The sequence below is a fragment of the Ctenopharyngodon idella genome, chromosome 3, assembly GCF_019924925.1.
Source record: "Ctenopharyngodon idella isolate HZGC_01 chromosome 3, HZGC01, whole genome shotgun sequence".
In the NCBI taxonomy this organism is placed as follows: domain Eukaryota; kingdom Metazoa; phylum Chordata; class Actinopteri; order Cypriniformes; family Xenocyprididae; genus Ctenopharyngodon; species Ctenopharyngodon idella.
Window position 1 is genome coordinate 46,668,915 of NC_067222.1, and position 18,667 is coordinate 46,687,581.

The window sequence follows — 18,667 nt, forward strand, 5'->3', positions numbered from 1 at the left end:
CAGAAGAGAAGATATTGTTGAATAAAGTTGTTATTTTTGTTTTGTTTTTGTGCACTAAAAGTATTCTCTTCGCTTCATAAAATTAAGGTTAAACCACTGCAGTCACGTCGACTGTTTTAACGATGTCTTTAGTACCTTTCTGGACCTTGAAAGTGGTGGTTAAATTGCTGTCTATGGACGAGTCATATACCTCTCGGATTTTATCAAAAATATCTTAATTTGTGTTCCAAAGTGGTCTTGCGGGTTTGGAACGACATGAGGGTAAGTAATTAATGACAGAATTTGCATTTTTGGGTGAACTAACCCTTTAAGTGTGAAAGACAAATATTTATTATTAGGCTGTCAAACATAACTGCTCAAAACAACTTATTATTTGTTTGTTTGTATGTTTGTCTGTTTTGTTCAGGACCAAGAAAATAAGATGCGGCAAGAGATAACAGACCTGCAAAACAGCACTGACAAAAAGGTAATTAATTTATTCACAAACACATTATTGTATTTAAGCCATATCATATTTGTAATAATATGGTACAGTGGCCAAAATGTGTTTGGGCATGTCGTTATTAGGACTGTAGATTTGATCGACTAAGCCCTTTCTGGTCGACTAACATTTAGTTGACTATAAGGGGGCAGCCTAGACATTATATAATGAAATATCAAAGCAAGTGTCACTGATTGTAAAGAAATTCTGTACACACTCATTCTGTTAGTGTAAGTGGGGTTTAGTGAGGTGAGTTGCCTGTAGTCGCCTGTAGTGATTGTGGAATTGTAGGAAAAAAATCCTTTTAACTTTCATACGAGCATGCATGGGGTTATTTTTTATTTTTACATTGATTTGCAAATATTGCTTCTTCTTTTGATCACACCAAATGTTAAAAAGCCCTATTTATTATATTGAAACAATTTTAATAAACTTGAAAAGCATCAGCTTAAGAGACTGACCAGTCTTCATAATCACCACCAGTCTCAGAAGCAGTATAAACCAAAGCAGGCAGTTTCAGTTAGACATAAAAGCATTTCCTCTGTTCTCAATTGCCCTAGTTCACTTTGATGATGTGAAGATTTGAGGCTGTAAAATCGAGTGCTTGTTACAAGGGCCCTGTTTCCACCTGGTATTAAGATGCACTTTCAGTGATCCGATCACGAATGGTCAGGCGAGACGCATTACCATTTACACCTGGTTTTAAATATGCTCTAACTCCAACTTTATTTATAGAGCACATAATAAAACAACATAGTTGACCACAGTGCTGTACAATAAAATCAAAAAAGAGAGAATTACAAAACCTCCTACATGTTCCGATCACGGAACATTTAGGAGATTTTGGTCATTAGATTGTAATCTTCTCTTTGACTCATGAACATGAATAAGATCAGGAAAAAAAAAAATAAATACTATGGAAGTCAATGGTGCCCCAGAACTGTTCAGTTTCCCACATTCTTCAAAATATCTTTCATTGTGTTCAACAGAACAAAGAAATGTATACAGGTTTGGAACAAGCTGAGGGTGAGGAAATTATGACAGAATTTTCATTTTTAGGTGAACTATCCTTTTAAGTGAGTGGCCGGATAGTAGTGACTAGCGTTCTGCTACAAATGCGATGTTGTCAAACATCTTTAACTACCTCCGTATGTGATTTCAGTGACCCGATCACATAACGTTTTAGATCTCATTTCCACTTGTATTTAGCGCCGACCACTTGTGATCAGATCACCGATAATGCCAGGCGGAAACAGGACCAAATTGGTATTTGTCAAAGCAGGATAGCCTCATAGGTATTTTTGGGTATTGTTTGAATTTTAACGATTCCAATTCCGATTTCGATTCTGCTTATCAATTCCGATTCTTATCATTTCCTAATTTCGATTCCAATAAGGTAAAAAAAAAAAAACTTATTAAGTCTTATTGCAAAACTTTTCATTGTAGCTAAATACCATTAACAATAATCAACAGGCTAAAGAACACTTATATGAGGAGCTTTTGCCTATGGTTTAAAAATACCAACTAGCAAAAACAACTAGCCTAATATAAATTTGCAGTAATTAAAAAAGAACAAATAAACAAATTAGCAATCGCACAAATAAATACAACTGAACAAAGATACGACTGAAATAAAGTGTTTTAAGATTTTCAGGTATTCAGGTACAGAAACTTTAATCAAATGTAAAATATCACTGCACTTTATGAATAAAATATAGCTACATTACAAATATAGTTACAAAAGTTATTCAGTCAAGAACAGCGAATTTTCTCTGTCATTTGTTGTTTTATTCATGTCATAGAGACGGCAGCAGGAATATTAGGCTGCTGTCACTTTAAGAGCTGCACAGAAACTATTTACTGTCAACTGCTTACCTTCACTTAAGACATAACCGAATATGTGCATTTGTCCGATTGATTGCAAAAAGATTCTCTTCCACATCTTTTTGAATCAGTATGAAAGACTGCTTTCTATGCGCTTGTTTTGGATGTGTGTGCAGCACAGAAAACAGCGTGCAAGTCTTCTTGCACTTGAATGGTTTAAAATCACAATAAAATGCGCACACAGGAACTGATAAGCAGAATCGAAATTTGCGTTTCTTATCAAATCACCGGTTCTAAAATGGAACCGGTTCTCGGTACCCATCCCTACTTATAGGGGTCCCAAGTGTTTCCCCAAATGAAAGGGGAGCGTAACTGGACAGTGTTAGACCTGACCTGTGTGCCCCACTAATTATGAGATTTAATAGGAGCTGCTGCTGCTGCTGCCAAACGGCTCCCTTTCAAAAGTCTTCAAAGCTTCAGAACTGTCATAAAAAGGCCACTTTAATAATTGGGCCGACGCAATCAGGTGAAGATAAGTTTTAAGATCAGCCTCAGACACCTGGCTTCTGCCTGCCGCCCCACCTTCAAAGGGACCGGTCCGGTCATAAAGCAGGATGGTGAGGCGGACCTATGTCAAGGGCACATCTGCAAAGCAGAGGCCGTATACACCTGCAGGCCAGCCGTCAGCCAGTGGCTGCTCACGGCCGACCCCTGACCTTTAGAAAATGAGATCAGCTCTGTTTAGTTATGCTGAAGGGCGGGAGCTGATAAAGCATGTTGAGTGATTGACACTTCTGCCGTCCTGTCCCAGCTGCAGACGCTTCAGGCCGAACTGGAAAAGGAACGAGTCGATAGCAAGAGGAAGATGAGCAAGATGGAGGACTCACTCAGGTACGTCCTGCTTATCCGAGTGACACCAAATTCATTATTACAGTCTTCTCTTTAAAAAGTAGACTACTGCTCAAAAGTCTGCAGTTAGTATTTTTACATTTGTGCCATGTAAAATTTAATATTTGTATTTCAAATAAATGCTGTTCTTTCAAATGTTCTATTCATCAACGAATCCTTAAAAAATTGTTGTTTCCATAAAAATGTTAAGCAGCACAACTGTTTTCAACATTTATAATAATTAAATGATACTTGAGCAGCAAATCCGCCTATTAGAATGATTTCTGAAGGATCATGTGACACGTCGTTACACACCTAGAAAGCAGTTATTTCAAATTGTAATAATATTTCTGCTTTTATTGAATTTCAATCAAATAAATGCAATCTGGCAAAAGAGGCTTCCTCTTAAAAACATTAAAAAAATCTTACCAACCCCAAATTTTTGAATGGTCATACATTTTGCAATTTTTGCCATTATTCACTTTATTTGTTGCAGACAAGTTAATGAATACTTATAAAAAAGTATTCTTTAATAATTAAAAAAAAAAAAAAAAAAAAAAAACCTTTGTAATCTTTGTAACCTGCCACCAGATTACAGATCCCAATGTAAATTCTATTGTACCTGGAAACATGTTCTATGGTGAAAGTTAAACTTCCTGTTCTCAACTACCACTACAATACCAATACAACTATAATGAGAGATATTGTAATATTTACAATTATTTATTACACTATTATTTACATACACAAATGCTGATTCGCGTTTGAGTGTCCAAGGACAATATTTGTTCAGTTTTGCCTCCCTGATGGCTCTGGAGCCATAATATCCAGCAGTGCTCCTGTATTGTTGAGTGCTAGCAGAGACCAGTAAAATGTGAACAATGCTGTGGTCTGGACTGGATTATGGGGCTGTGGAAGAGGCTCTGCTCTAAGTCCTGTTTTGGGAAGGCCATCTCCTGGCCCACAGCAGAGTCCTTAGATGTGGAGCTAGCGTGGGGTTACTGCCTGTGCTCCCGGAGCCCGTTCCCAACCGCAGGAATGCAGCGGGAGATGTGGAAGTGGTTAGGATGGCGTTCTGAGGAAGCTCGCAGGGTTTGTGTGCCGGGTGGAATCACACACTTCAGGTTAGTTCGTCTGGCCTCGCTTTTTCACTGTCACTCACAGAAGAAAAAGAGCAAAACTCCCCTGACAAGCTGCGTGCCACGTTTAACGTACCCACCAGGCGCAGATGTGAGATTATTTACAATGTCCAAACATTGGTGGAAAACCTCCCATTTAGGTTGAAGAATGACATCAGGTTGGATTCGGCCCACCGATGAGCTCATTATTTGCTGTTTGTTTGTTTGGCCCTTGTCCTGGTGTATTGCACACTCTTGGCAGTAACTGTACGTGTTTAATTAGATTTCAGTCATTAACTCTGTGACATCATCATATCCTGGAGCATAAGACTTGGTCCTGAATTAATAGTTTTTACAAGAATATCTTTCCTTGACACACTTTCAGATTTATTTTTTCTGTCACTTTGTTCCAGTATCACTTAAAATGTATTTTCATAATTTTCACCATTTTTTGGAATCGAAAGCAAAAGAGGAAGCTATACTATAGATTTGAGATATATTATTTGGGGATAAATTATATACAGAAAGCGAGCAAAGAACGTTCCCCATCATAGTCAGAGTATGCGCTTAAAGGGTTAGTTCACCCAAAAATAAAAATTCTGTCATTAATTACTCACCCTTATGTCGTTCCACACCCATAAGACTTCAAGAGTTCATCTTCAGAACACAAATTAAGATATTTTTGATAAAATCCGATGGCTCAGTGAGGCCTCCATTGCCAGCAAGACAATTAACACTTTCAGATGCCCAGAAAGCTACTAAAGACATATTTAAAACAGTTCATGTGACTACAGTGGTTCAACCTTAATGTTATGAAGCGATGAGAATACTTTTTTGTGTGTCAAAAAACAAAATAACGACTTTATTCAACAATATCTAGTGATGGGCAATTTCCAAACACTGCTTCATGAAGCTTCGAAGCTTTACGAATATTTTGTTTCAAATCAGTGGTTCGGAGCGTGAATCGAACTGCCAAAGTCACACCCCCCAGTGGTGACCCATTTAAATTTTGAAACACTTATGACGTAACGAAGCCTCATTTACTGAAATCACATGACTTTGGCAGTTTAATATGCGCTCTGAATCACTGATTCGAAACAAAAGATTTGTAAAGCTTCGAAGCTTCATGAAGCAGTGTTTGGAAATCGATATAATAACCTAACCCTTTAATAAAAATCATCATTTTCAGTGGATTTCTTTACTGCTGACTTAAAACGCTTTTGATTGGCCATTCATGCACTTAACAGACACGTGATTGGTCTGATTGATTATAATGCGAAACGAGTTAGCATTTTAGCACTTCCGGTTCCTTTGTCCTGGAGTTGATGGGTTTTTGGTTAAATGCTTGAAATAAGGTCTGTGGTGAACACAAGCTCAAGATATTTTTGCTTTTTTTTTCTATGACAAAATACTTCAGGAGCACCCCCTCTTGTGATTTTTTTTTTTTTTTAAAGCTTTTACTTGAAAAAGGCTATTGCTAACAAGTGGCTAAATAGGACTACAGAGGTTGTCAGGGACATTAAACGTCATCAGCCGAACAGGTAAACTCATCTACTCAATAGTCCACTTTCATAGCCTCGTTGTGTTTATAATCACGCTCTTGCAAGCTATTCTAACTCAAACCTTCATGGAAATGTGTTTTAAATAAATACTGAAAGAGTTGTTGGAAGGTTAATGATGCTGATGTTGAAGTCATGAAGTCATTTTTTTGCCTTTGTTTAGCTTTTTACTTCTGCTGATTTTATTTAGGCTTCAGCATTCATAAATGTTGCGTTCATTTGTGAGATTATCGTGATGAACAAAGCATGTTAGAATCATAAACTTTTGTTGGTCACAGAGCTTATTTTCTGCAATAATCCAACAGCCAGTGGAAAAATCCTATTGAGTTTTTGTCGAGGGAACCAGTGTGATGCTGACTTCCGGGTTGACCTACAAAAATACATCATTACTGCAGTTTTCTATTGTAATAGACTGAATTAGGATGTCTCAAGCACCAGTCACATTCTCTTCAAAAAGTGTTGTATTACCATCATTTATTAGTATAATACATTACAGTGGAAATGATATAATATAACAGAATGATGAACTCACTGTTTTATATCAAATTTGAACAACTTCATTGATCTTTTTTTTTTTTTTTTTTGCATCAAAAATGACCCATTTATAGTAACAAACCTCCCAGCAGTTTATTGTTGGCTCTTTTGTTTAAAAAAAAAAAAAAAAGAAGCACTGAAATAGGACAACTATTAAACGAAAGAAATCAGGTCTCGCTGTCATTGGCACATATGTAATTTAAAACCATTCCAGGACGTTTTGCATGTCTTGTTCCGTACAGCGCAGCGCTTCCTTTCATCTGCTGAATTTTTTTTTTTTTTTTTTTCTCTGCTTTTGCTTTAAAGTGTCGAGATGAAACGAGTGCCGTTATCTGACGTACACGTTAGTGCGCCAGACACACATGGCTTAGGATGAATAAATTAGCCCCGCATGAGCAATGAACAACACAGATGCCCATTTGTGTCAATAGGCAGCCGCATTTGCGCTGCAGTCCTCATCGAGCTAATTAAACAGTCATTGGGCTAACGAGCACCCAGGATTCCCGGTCTGCTACCTACCTGCCGTTCAGGGTCTTTTGGCCGCTTTAAAGTCAGCGCTGAACTTCAAACAGCCAGCCAGCACACACATCAAGAGAGCAACGCCTGATAGCAGAGATCAGAGGATGAGCAGAGAAATTTAAACGAGATGAAACCGCATAAAATGCTGGCTGCTCACCGCATTATATGCTGGCATGTTGGACACACTTTCGTGCGCATTTGTGTGATAGAGAAGCTGTGAAAATGTATGTAATATTTAGCATGATTTGCATCATTTTTGCTTTTTTTTCGTTACGTATTTAGGCTTTTGCTTGCCCTTTTGATATGCGGATGTGAATTTAAACATGTATGCATGCAGACGCAAGCAGCTGGTGTGCTGTTTGTTTGTCCTGTGCCCCCTTCCCATCAAAAGAGGCACCCCCTTCCCAATGCAAATGAGAATTGGTGCATTGTTTAACTTTCCGTTGCTATGGCAATACCATAGCGAGCTTCCACACTTGGAAAAAATACAAAGTTAGCTCTTTTTGATCAGCGTGTCTGTCTGATCATCAGAGGAAATGCATATACATGATGAACAGTTGTGCCCCGAATGTTCAAACTGGTCTTAGTTTTAGATGTTATTTTGCCGAAAGTGATACAGAACCAGGATTATTTCCTTTCACACTTGGATTTGCATAGAATGATGCTTATTTGCTTTGCGTCTATCCCTATTTAAGCACACATTCCACAGACAGCAGCATCAACTAAACAGTTCCCATCACTGCAAATGACAGTACAATATGTTTGTCTTAAAATGCAGCATGACTGTAAGCGTAAACTCACATGAGGAGAAGTGCCACAGGGATATGTGCTTGGCCCGACTATGTTGTCCCACGTCTGCAGCTGCGGATCTCTTTGAGTCTCGGCTGCGGCCCAGTCCGGCTCTGGTGGGGGAGGAAGGGAAGGGGGCACATCCCTGGGGATTCAGAGGCCAACATCAAACGGACTAATCACTGCAGTCCCGCTGGATCAGACGGAGGATAAGAATAGGCAAGAAAATAAACCAGCTGGCCCTAAACTCTGTTCCTCGTTTTGAAGATGATAGTGTTGCATTCCCTTGATGAACCGCAGATTAAACTCATCATTTGTATTTGTGCAAATCTCCTGTCCTACCAAAACATGAGTTTGCTGAGCTCCTACAGTCTCAGAAGAGGCTAATTATTGTCTTTGTATTTGGATATGTATTTTTGTCGGTCTGAGTTGATGCTCCAAGCCAGGGAGAGTCAGTTCTTAGGGTGTGTTTGGAATGCATACTACTCCTACTATTTTTGCATTATGCATTGTATATGAACTTTCTGTTTGCATGTCTGGGTAATCTACCACATTTGCCTAAATGTATTGTATACAATCAAAGCACACTGCGTGAAATATTGCAAGTATCCCACAATGCAATACATGCTACTTGACATTGTAAATGAATGATGTCAATCAACTTTTTTTAGCAGAAGTTACTGCCAGATGACAGTCAAAGTCCCTTTAAGACAAGTCATTTCACTCGGCGGCCTTCTTTGAAACGCCTCTTGGGCATGCAAGTGCAGCTCCTATCTCTTTGAATGGGGAAACATCAACACTTCTTCAAAGCTGTTTGCCAAGCTTTCGATTAAATTTCATATTTAAAACCAGTTCCCAAACCAGTTCAGCGGAAAGCACGCCCTGGAGCCGATTGTAAACATTTCAATGGCCATGTCAATCACAATAACGATTGCCTATACCCAACCCTGATCCCTAAACCTACCCGTCACTGTAACCTCAGCCAATGAAATTGGTTGCAGGGCGGGGATTTCTGCTGAACCATTTGGGGGGGAAAAATTACGCAACCTACGCGCGCGTCTCTATAGGAAGTGCGCATCTGACTGTTTCTATAGGAACCGGAGCTTCTAACGGTTGCTGCAGTGACGCGATAACTTTACCAATCGGCGATTGGCTCATATTTAGAAGGCGGTACTTATTTGCCATATTGCGCGTTGCACTTTCTCCCATTCAAAACAATATGAGTGACGCGTCTTGTGTTATTCTATAGTCTTTGTGACAGTTTAATACAACATTAGGGTAAAAATACATAATGAATTATTTGTCAACACGAGCAACAGAGATTGTTGGCTTTATTGCAGATGCTCAGTGATGAAATGAAGCTCATGTGATCTGCTCACATGACACAGATGACTATAGCAGTGTGCTTGCAACCAGCAGTGCAACTTGGTGACATCCATTGATTTAATTGCTCTCAATGTGAAAACTCCAATACACTTGAATGTGCTGCATTTCTGTTAAAAGCAGTTCAAGCACCCAAGATCTCCCTCTTTTTAGGTAGTGACTTTTTGATACAATACAATACTAGCTATGGAATTAGCATTAGCAAGACAAAGGTATCCGCCATTTTGTTCCAGAAATGTCTACAATGTCATTTCCACCACAGATTGTGATCAAGCACAATACCTTATATCATAGGTGATATAAATGTTCATAATGTTTCCGAAAAAATTCTTCATTGTTAGTTGACAAATTATATAAACTAGTGAAAGTGCAAGAGTTTATTTTCTAAGCCGCAAAGTGGGTCAAACATGCCTATACTGTAGTTGAAGCAACACATATGACCCTTCATCTCAGCATAAGGATGAGTCACTTCTTGAGTTCTGTCTGATTGAAAATCTGCAGTATTGCTCATGGCAGTAAACAATTCACATGTGTTGCTGTGCAGACGCTTTCATTTTTGATCGTGTATAGGTGATTGAAATCTGATCTCCGCTTTGATCTGCTAATCTGATTCAAATACATGCTTGTGCAACTCACCCAACACCACAAACACACTGAATTTCAGAGAAGTTACAGGCACATGACGTTCAGCTGCATATGTGACAAGAACACTTTTATTCCCTTCATCTGTTTTTACTTTTTTCAGTGATTTGCATTGTTTATGAGTTATAGTCTGCATACATGTGGGTCTAACACATGCCTGATGTTCTGAAGCATTACTATAAATTAATGAATCCAAAATGTCCAAAAACACATTGAGAGAAGGCTGTTCATTCGCCGTTGCTAGGAGAGAAGCGGGAGGCGTGCCCTGCTGCATAGGAATGGAGAAAACAGCCCGCTGGTTCATGCATCTGAAAGCATTTAAATCGAACACAGTCACACTTTCCACAGAGCATTACATGCATACCATCAGCCCCTGCTCCCTGCAGACACCTGCTCGTCGTGTAGGGGGCGCCATACAGACACACTGATCATCTGGGACAGCAGGAATAACCTTTCTGTGCTAAGCTGAAAACGAAGAACAAATTCCTCATGTTTGGAATTTCCTCTGGAAGTTTTAAAGGGATGCAGATGTTGTTTTCTTGTATCATATGCAAACCACATCGTTGAATAATCGCCCCACACTTAAAGCAGGAGGTTTATGGTGTGTATCATTGCATGTGTCTTTTACACTGGGAATGACATTAATTAAGAGGCGTCCCTGATTGTAATCCCACCCAAGAGTCACACACTTCCCTGATTCAGCAGCACACATCCCTGGTGGTCCACACCGTCGCAACAATCACAAATCAACGCTATTACGAGTCGACCGAACAACTCTGCATTTTTATTTGGGTCAGATAAGTGATTGCATGTTCTATTTGGGTCAATTCCAAATTAAAAAAAAAAAAAAAAAATCAAACCTTTTAGCAATTAAACAGTCAAATTTCACAAACGGTTGCCAGATATTTTTTCACCATCAAAGCCTGTCAAGGTGAATATTTTCGACAGCATGCAGGCAATGTGAAAGAAGAAAAATGCATATTGCTGGCACGCTGAGCTGCATGTTGATTTCATGATCCTGTACTTGAAGGCTATCCGGCTGTGTTCGCAGTGGAATACTGGCTTACTCCTTACTGAATTAGAATCAGTATTATGCTGCATTCACATGACCAGATCTCATAACGTATTTCATTTAGAAAGTGCCGTTCTGTTCCGTTTTGTACATTAAAAAAAAAAAAAAATGTCTGGAGGGTGTTAAAAATCGTGTCTGTAATTACTTTAATTTCATCATTTCATCGTTACTAAGTGCACTCAAAAAAATGTAAGCCTTTTTTTTAAGATTTACTTTAAGATTTAAAATTCCGTCAAATTGAATTGAATGATCGTATTTTAATTGAATAATTGATTAAATGGATTATTCAATTATCCAAATAAAATAAACAACTTGATGGAATTTAACTATTAATTAAACTGCATAAATATTAAAAAAAAGGCTTACTTTTTTTTTTTTTTTTTTTGAGTGTTCATTAGTGCCCGTCCACTTTTTTGGTGGCATTAGTTCCGGAATTTTTTTTTCTTCTTCTTTTTTTTTTTAAGTCTTTATTAAAGTATTATAAGCCATGAACAAAGCCAACCAGCTATGAGGTAAATCACAACACTATAAACTTATATTTGAAGCAAAAAAGTATTTTTTCACTTTGTGAAGGGAAAGAACTACAAACCCATGATGCATTGTAAATGACAATCAAATTAAAAATGACAGAAAACTATTCATTAAAAGTTGTTGATTATATGTATAGAAACAATATATTTTAAGTTTATTGCAAAATATGCATATCAATTAAAATACAAATATGTAAGTATTTTGACAGCAGAGCTAGAGTCATATTGACTTTAGAATCAAGTTGATCAACTTGATTACGTCATTTGCAGTGCTTCTTGGGAGTGGTTGTTCCCTGCAAGCTCTTTTGGCGAGATATGCTTGCCACAGCTCTCTGATTAAGTGGAAATTTCTGTTCAGCATCTTGAGTAATGTAGTTTTTCACCACAAATTCAGCTATTAAGCAATATTATTTAAAAAAAATACTGCTTTAACGAAAGCATATACCATTGATTGACAAATTTTGAACTCTTTAATGGTTTATAAGTTATCGTTAAAATCATTTTTCCAATTTGGAGAAAATGATTGGAGTTTTTACTTCCGGAGCATGACTGTTGCAAACGGGAATATCAAGTCAAACTCATTGCATTGTGGGATAATTTACTCAGCATAGTATATGCTCTGTAGTATCCCACACATTTTGGCAAATGTAGTAGACCATGCATTTTTTACATGCATGTTGTATACATACAGGAAATTTGCATAGTCTGCACAGTATGCACACTCTATTCTGTGGCTACAGTGCAAGTAGTTTGCTGTTATGAACATAAGGTGCGTTCAAGTCCTTGGAATTTAATATTTTTGAGTTGGGAAGTCGTAATTACGACATCAGATGTGTTCGAGTCACTTTGGTCGGAGCTAGATGGCAATGCACCTTTTCTACAAAAAAAAAAAAAAAAATTCAGCAAGATTTCTGAACTGTACTTCTGCAAAATGACAAACAAGAAAGTCATATCTCAATCAATAACCACCCAATCTCTTTGACCTCAGGAGGATATTTGACCATGAGCGCAGGGTGTTAAGTTCATGCAGCGACTGCTGTTATTTTTGAACGGTGCGTATTTGCATGTCAGTCGTAAAGTGTGAGGCTGTTTCTGTGCGTTTGTAGCTCTCTGGGGACAGAGGAATGAGGCGCTCCTCTTTTGAGGGCGCTGAAAATTTCAGCTTTGCGTTTTCTCTCTGGCTTTAATGTGTTGCCTCTTTTTTGGGCCCCAGCTTTGATCTGGTGCTGGATGTGTTATCATTCCGTCATGATGAGCTCATGGAGTGGACGGCCTTTGGCTTCACACTGGTGTGGAGAGGTGTAATCCACCTGGAATCCATATGTCTCTCCCAGTGTGTTTATAGCCCATGTCCAGAGAGACTGAGTGTTGGCCAAGTGGGAGTCTAATATGAAGATGCTGTGTATATAAAGCTCTTTAGCCTGACGACTTTACTCATTCAGATACTCCATGATATATAGAATATTTTTAATATATATTTGACATTTTGATTATTATTGTAACATTTTATTTTACACTGCCCTTGTTACACGTTACATGCAGTTAGAATAGTATTTACTATAAATCGTGCATAATTACATGCAATTAACCCTAAACTACACCCTACCCCTTTAGTAAGTACACTTAGTTAATTATTATTACTCAGTACGTAATAGATAATTACACTGTAACACTGACACCTTAAAATAAATTGTCACATCTCTAGTTACTTTCATAATTTATAGATAGACTCCTGATGGGATCAAACAAGAAGCAATTCAGATCCTGCTGGAAAAACTAGATTTTCAACAGGATATTTTGGAATCTTTATTAGAGCTGTACTTGTGTTGGAACAATGTTTTGCTCATGACCAATTCACTTGTTTTGGACAGGGAGGAAATTTGCCATATCCTATTAAGAATCATGGTAGTTCTGTTGGGAGCTGTTTTCTCTCTCTCTCTCTCTCTCTCTCTCTCTCTCTCTCTCTCTCTCTAAAAGATCTAGTTTTTGGTGTTTGGTGAAATTCTATAATTCTAAAATTTCCAATAAGATAATTTAGGGTTGGTTCCACATTATATATATTGAGTCGGAAACCGTGAAGGTCATGAGCCCAGGTTCCTTGAGGCCGTGGGTGCCAGAGACTCAGGCGTCTGATGGGTTGAACGCAGCCTGAATGAAAATGAATGGGTGCGTTTGTGTGGCCATAGCGTTTGAATTAGCAGCATCTCCAGTCTTATTTACAGTACAAGCTCCCCATCGAAGCGTCCTGCTCTCCACATTGGAGGCGTCCTGTGGTTATGGAGGTTTGGAAAATTGACCCTCCTGTCTGACTTGTGGCTAGGCGGAAGCACTGTCGCCCTTTCCTTAAGTCCCTTCCTTCTGCTTTTCCCCCAAAAAATCCCCTTAAAGAGTGCAGGATGAGAAGGATTTCCTCTGGTTTGACGGCACATCTTTAATTTGAGTCTACTCGTCTTCCACTCTTCTCCGAGCTCAAACCCCAGCCAAAGCCGACGGCCTCTGCGGAGCTGGCATTCCCCTTTCCCTGCCGCGTTGCTTTATTTGTCCTTCCCCGTTCTGCCTTCTCATCTCACCCCTCTCTGTGACGGATGGTGACGGACTGTCTGCTCTTCTCTGCTTCCACACCCTAGGTCAGCCTTTGTTGCATTCTCACAGCACTAAGCATCTACATTGAACCAAGAAGATGAACCTTTACCTTCTTGAATCTTAAAGAATATTCAAAGAACATTTAAAGCTGGCTTATGGATCAGCTTATCTGTAGTATACCAGCTCTGTGTTCTTAACAAATGGTTTTTCTACCCACGGTCATTCTATACAGCAGAACGCAGAAGAACATTGCTAATGGACATGTAGCACCTTTATCTGTTCTTAAAACAAGGCAGTATTCAGTGTTAGACATATTGTTTATTACAGAGTTTACTATTTTTGTTTTGGTTTGACCACTGTTTCCTCAGCTAGTTTTGCTTCAGAACGCAAATTTTCAACCATGTTACAGCACAATGCAGTACCAAAAGTATGTGCCATACAAAAGTAAACAGAAACCTTAGAAGTAAACAATAAAAATATAGTAATATTACCAATATTGCCTTTGAACTACAGAGGGCCAACACTATGCAAAGTTTTTAACATAAAACAGGAGGATGTAGGACACATTGGATGTGCCCTTGAGTTCAAAGCAGCTGGTTGAAGCCTGAATGGAGCAGAATGCTGGGGTTTGCGTTTTTCTAAATAACTTGACATGCCATCTTAGAAGTGTGGCATGCATGTCACAAGCACTGAAAGACCAGACAACACAATATAACGGCCAAAGTCCCACCAGTTGAGAACCATCCATTCAACCCTCCATTCTCCAAACTGCTTGCCGTCTGTGAGTCTCTGTGCTTTTATCCATCAGGAATTGATTGGATGAGGAATAGTGGTCTCTGACAGGTGATTAGAGTGGAGGGGTTGAGAAAGAGGGCTTGGTGATGTCAACCAAAAAGTAAAGTTGTTTCATAGACGAAGTAAAAAATGTGAGATGCATGTCAGTGGAAGGGCAAAAAACATGAGTTCTAGAGGGGACCTTTTATAATGCCCCTTTTACAAGATGTAAAATAAGTCTCTGGTGTCACCAGAATGTGTCTGTGAAGTTTCTGCTCAAAATACCCCACAGATCATTTTTTTAGCTTGTCAAATTTGCCCCTATTTGGGAGTAAGCAAAAAAACGCTGTTTTTGTGTGTGTCCCTTTAAATGCAAATGAGCTGCTACTTTCCAGAATAGGGCGGAGCTTTAACAGCTTATGCTTTGTTTGCTCAACAACAACAAAGCTGGAGAATCTCACGCAGCCAAAATGAGAATTGTCAGTAACGGCGTTCAGCCTTACATTGTTCAAACCAGAGTCGGATACTGATGGAGAGACTCAGGAAGAAGTTACCATTTTAAGAATGCAACTGGACATTTCTGAACGGTTAGTGGATAAATTATGTAGTTGCTGTGGAGTTGATTCAACTCATCGACTAGCATGTGCCGTCATATTAATATTTTGTGCAAATCCAGCTTTGAATTGACCCTCATTTGTAAAGCTGTCCGGCGTAAAATTATTGCAACACTCTACTACAACAACTCTTCCTCTTCTCTAAAGCAGCCCAACATGGCCTCACCCCCTTTGTTGCGTGTTCTCGGGGGCAGAGTTTGTGTGAATTTTAGAGTTAGTGATGTCACTAACCCGGGAAAAAGCTCATTGTAGTCCCTACCAGCCGTTTGTTGTAGCAAATTCTTGCATTGAACTTTGAGCAAAGTAACTTTGCAGATGTTGTTTATGCTCAAACAGCAACATTACACACTAACTAAAGTTAAAAAAGTGAAATCATAATCAACCAACCCTTTAAAGTTTAACTGTCTCAACAACTGTCTCATCCGGTGTAAGACACGTTGTAAGACTTATGGTATAATGTGCACTGATGGATTCTTCACAATAAAACCTGGAGCACATATAAAGAAAGAGTATGTGATTGCTGTTATTGTAATTATGAATAGGACCTTAACCTTAAAGACAGACAGACAATCAGAAATTAACCACTAACTAAACCTCTAACCCACTAACTAACTAATCTTCTCTCCTCCCAATGAGCTGCTCTTTCTTCTCTCTGGAACTCAGAATGTTCAGAGAGAGCTATTTTTGTGGCTTCGTCTTTTTCTTGTTTCTTTCTTGTTTAGACGCCTGTTTTTTCTTTTTCTTTCTTTCTTTCTTTCAGTGTTTTTTTGTCTGCTGGTTGCTCCACATCAGATGAGCAGAAGGCTCTTTTGTGTTTGCTCTGCCCTGAAGGCATTCATGTTGCAAGACAGATTAATAATTACAGACTACACAACAGTCAGGGAGAAACAATTTCTAGATCTTTTGATGTCAAACATAAGAGAGACCAAAATTACACAGAAAAGAGGCCATAGAAAACGAAAAAAAAGGTCCCCAATTTTTTTTTTTTTTTTTTTTTTTTTGTGCATTTGTTTTGTTTTTAATTTCCTCTTATTGTTATGTCTGCTTTGTATGTGTACGCTAAATGAGACTAAAGAAGGATGTCCTTGCTTCTCATGAACTTATGATGTTAAATTAGTGTTTATATAATATATGTATGTGTGTGTGTGTTTGGGGCTTTTGGGATATTTTGTGTAAAAAATATTATAATAATATTATTTTTTCCATATGTTATTATTATAAATCATATACAAAATATGTGTTGTAAAAAAAAAAAAAAAAATCCTCACTTTAAATGTCTTGTGTCTCTGATGTCATTGCATGTCACATTTCCTCATTGTTATTGTTCAGTCAGGCTTTTTGGATGTGCTGGTTAACTTGTTTGATGAAGTACTAATATGTAGTTTCATTGGCCCTGGTGAATTGTTCTCTCAATTAAAAGTAATTACCACAGTAATTACACCCATTTGAGGGAGGGCAAGATGTGCCACACACACATCCACACATGCACGGATATAGACAGTGAAAGCAGGTTGACAAGCTCTTTGTAGCAGTCTGGCTTGCAACTGACAGCTCTTTTGGTGGTTATGTCTCAGCATTGTTGTCAGACACGAGTCTGAGACGCTGTTTGTTTTGCGTCGACACACATTTGTGCGCTGAAGTTTTCTGTGAACATAAAACACTTCCCCAATCAGCTGATAAAAAATAAGTATAAAGCACAACATGATGCTTTTATGTGACGTGTTTTCCATCTCAGTTATGTTAGAGCACATAAAACGAGGCTCAGTTTCACTCTGTGTCCTTACTCCTAAAAATAATGCAAGCACATGGATATTCATGTGTAGCAGTCACAGGGTGACCCAGTTTGTGTGTGTTTTAGGGATAAAGAAGAGCAGCTAGTTCGTCTTCGGGACAGTCAGAGACATCAGGCCCAGCAGGCTGAGAGCGCACTGGAGAACTTTAAGAAGCAGGTGGAGCTCAGCTCGGAGAAGACCTACACTGACATGAAGCAACAGGTGAGTCAAGGGCACCTACACGCTACAGTTTACACAGTATCACAAGGACGCAGAGGAAAAATGCAAGGTTTATGAAAGTGACGCTCCATCAAGTTGACGGTAGTTGTCGTAGCATTCGTCTCAGCGTGTTTACTGATCCTCTGACACTAGGGTTGAAAATCGTTCCAAAACGATGTGCGCACAGAAATCCGCCTCTCATACTGAATAGTGCGCAAAACTGAGTTCTCTTCCCTGTTTTTGCACTAGAACAGACAAATACACACAGAAATATGTCAAAATATCCTCGTAAACACAGTATGTCTTGAGTGAACGTAAACAGTTGACAAAGAGCATATGTAACAGTATATTGGATCAGTGCAGCTCTTAAAGTGACAGCAGCCTAATATTCCTGCTGGAAAAGACAAAGCTGTTCTTGACTGAATAACTTTTGTAACTATATTTGTAATGTATATTTTATTTATAAAGAGTAGTGATATTTTACCTTTGATTACAGTTTATGTACCTGAAAACCTGAAAATCTTTAAACACTGTTTAACATCTTTTAGTCTATGCTATTTTCAGTTCAACAACAAAACTTGATTACTAAACATTATTTGTAGTGCACCATGCTATCCAGTTATCATAATAAGCTTTGTGCTTTGTTTCTTTTGATATTAAAAAAAGTCTTCATATTCCGTCACTTTTATAATGAAATTCAAACAATACATTTAATTTTGGCACTTTTTAATGTGGTGTGACAGATCACTTTAGCAGTTTCAGCTCAAGCAGGGACACATGAACGCATATGAACCGATCATCTCTTCCTCTTTACTTCTAGTTATAGCACAAAGCACACATGAATGAACATCAGAAGGTATGTTGAAAGAAACAGTACAACTTGTAATTGCTCAATCAACGTTTCAACCATGGAAAGACGTCAGTAAAACAGCTTGAATGTCATGTAAGACTATATTTACCTCAGGAAAGTGATTCAGTGACAATAGCTTTTTAGTTAGATACAAATAACTCTAGAAAGGAACATTTTACTAAATATATTTTTTGGTTTTGGTTTTCAGCAAAATGAAAACTTTTTCAAAGATATGACTTCTCCCACATTGTGACACCATGTAAAAACAGCTTCAACATTTGAGTATTTAAGTACCTTGACACATTTCTGCTTGATATGCCATTTTATTATCAGAGTGTCTATTTACACTAAGTGTAAATAGCCTGTCTTGTTGGCACTAACGCCGCCCACCAATGTTTGGTTGGGCCACACAAGTTTAAAAAAGATGCCCACCACTTAACATCTGCAGTGGCATATGGCACATGGAAGTAAAATTTGACACGACCGACCCGAGTTCGAATCCGCCAAACTCGCTCT

At 38.4% G+C, this 18,667-nt stretch overlaps 1 protein-coding gene across 5 annotated transcripts in view; it reads left to right on the forward strand.

Moving 5' to 3' along the window:
* cep112 (centrosomal protein 112) overlaps nt 1-18,667 on the forward strand; it is a 168,235-nt gene that overhangs the window by 50,140 nt on the left and 99,428 nt on the right. For all 5 annotated transcript variants that reach the window (XR_007928915.1, XR_007928917.1, XR_007928916.1 and 2 more), the window contains exons 16-18: nt 407-466; nt 3,117-3,196; nt 17,169-17,304. Coding sequence is in view for 2 of the 5 variants with exons in the window: in XM_051887107.1 (XP_051743067.1) it covers nt 407-466; nt 3,117-3,196; nt 17,169-17,304 (276 nt within the window). In the remaining 3 variants the exon portion in view is untranslated. The remainder of the gene's footprint in view (nt 1-406; nt 467-3,116; nt 3,197-17,168; nt 17,305-18,667) is intronic.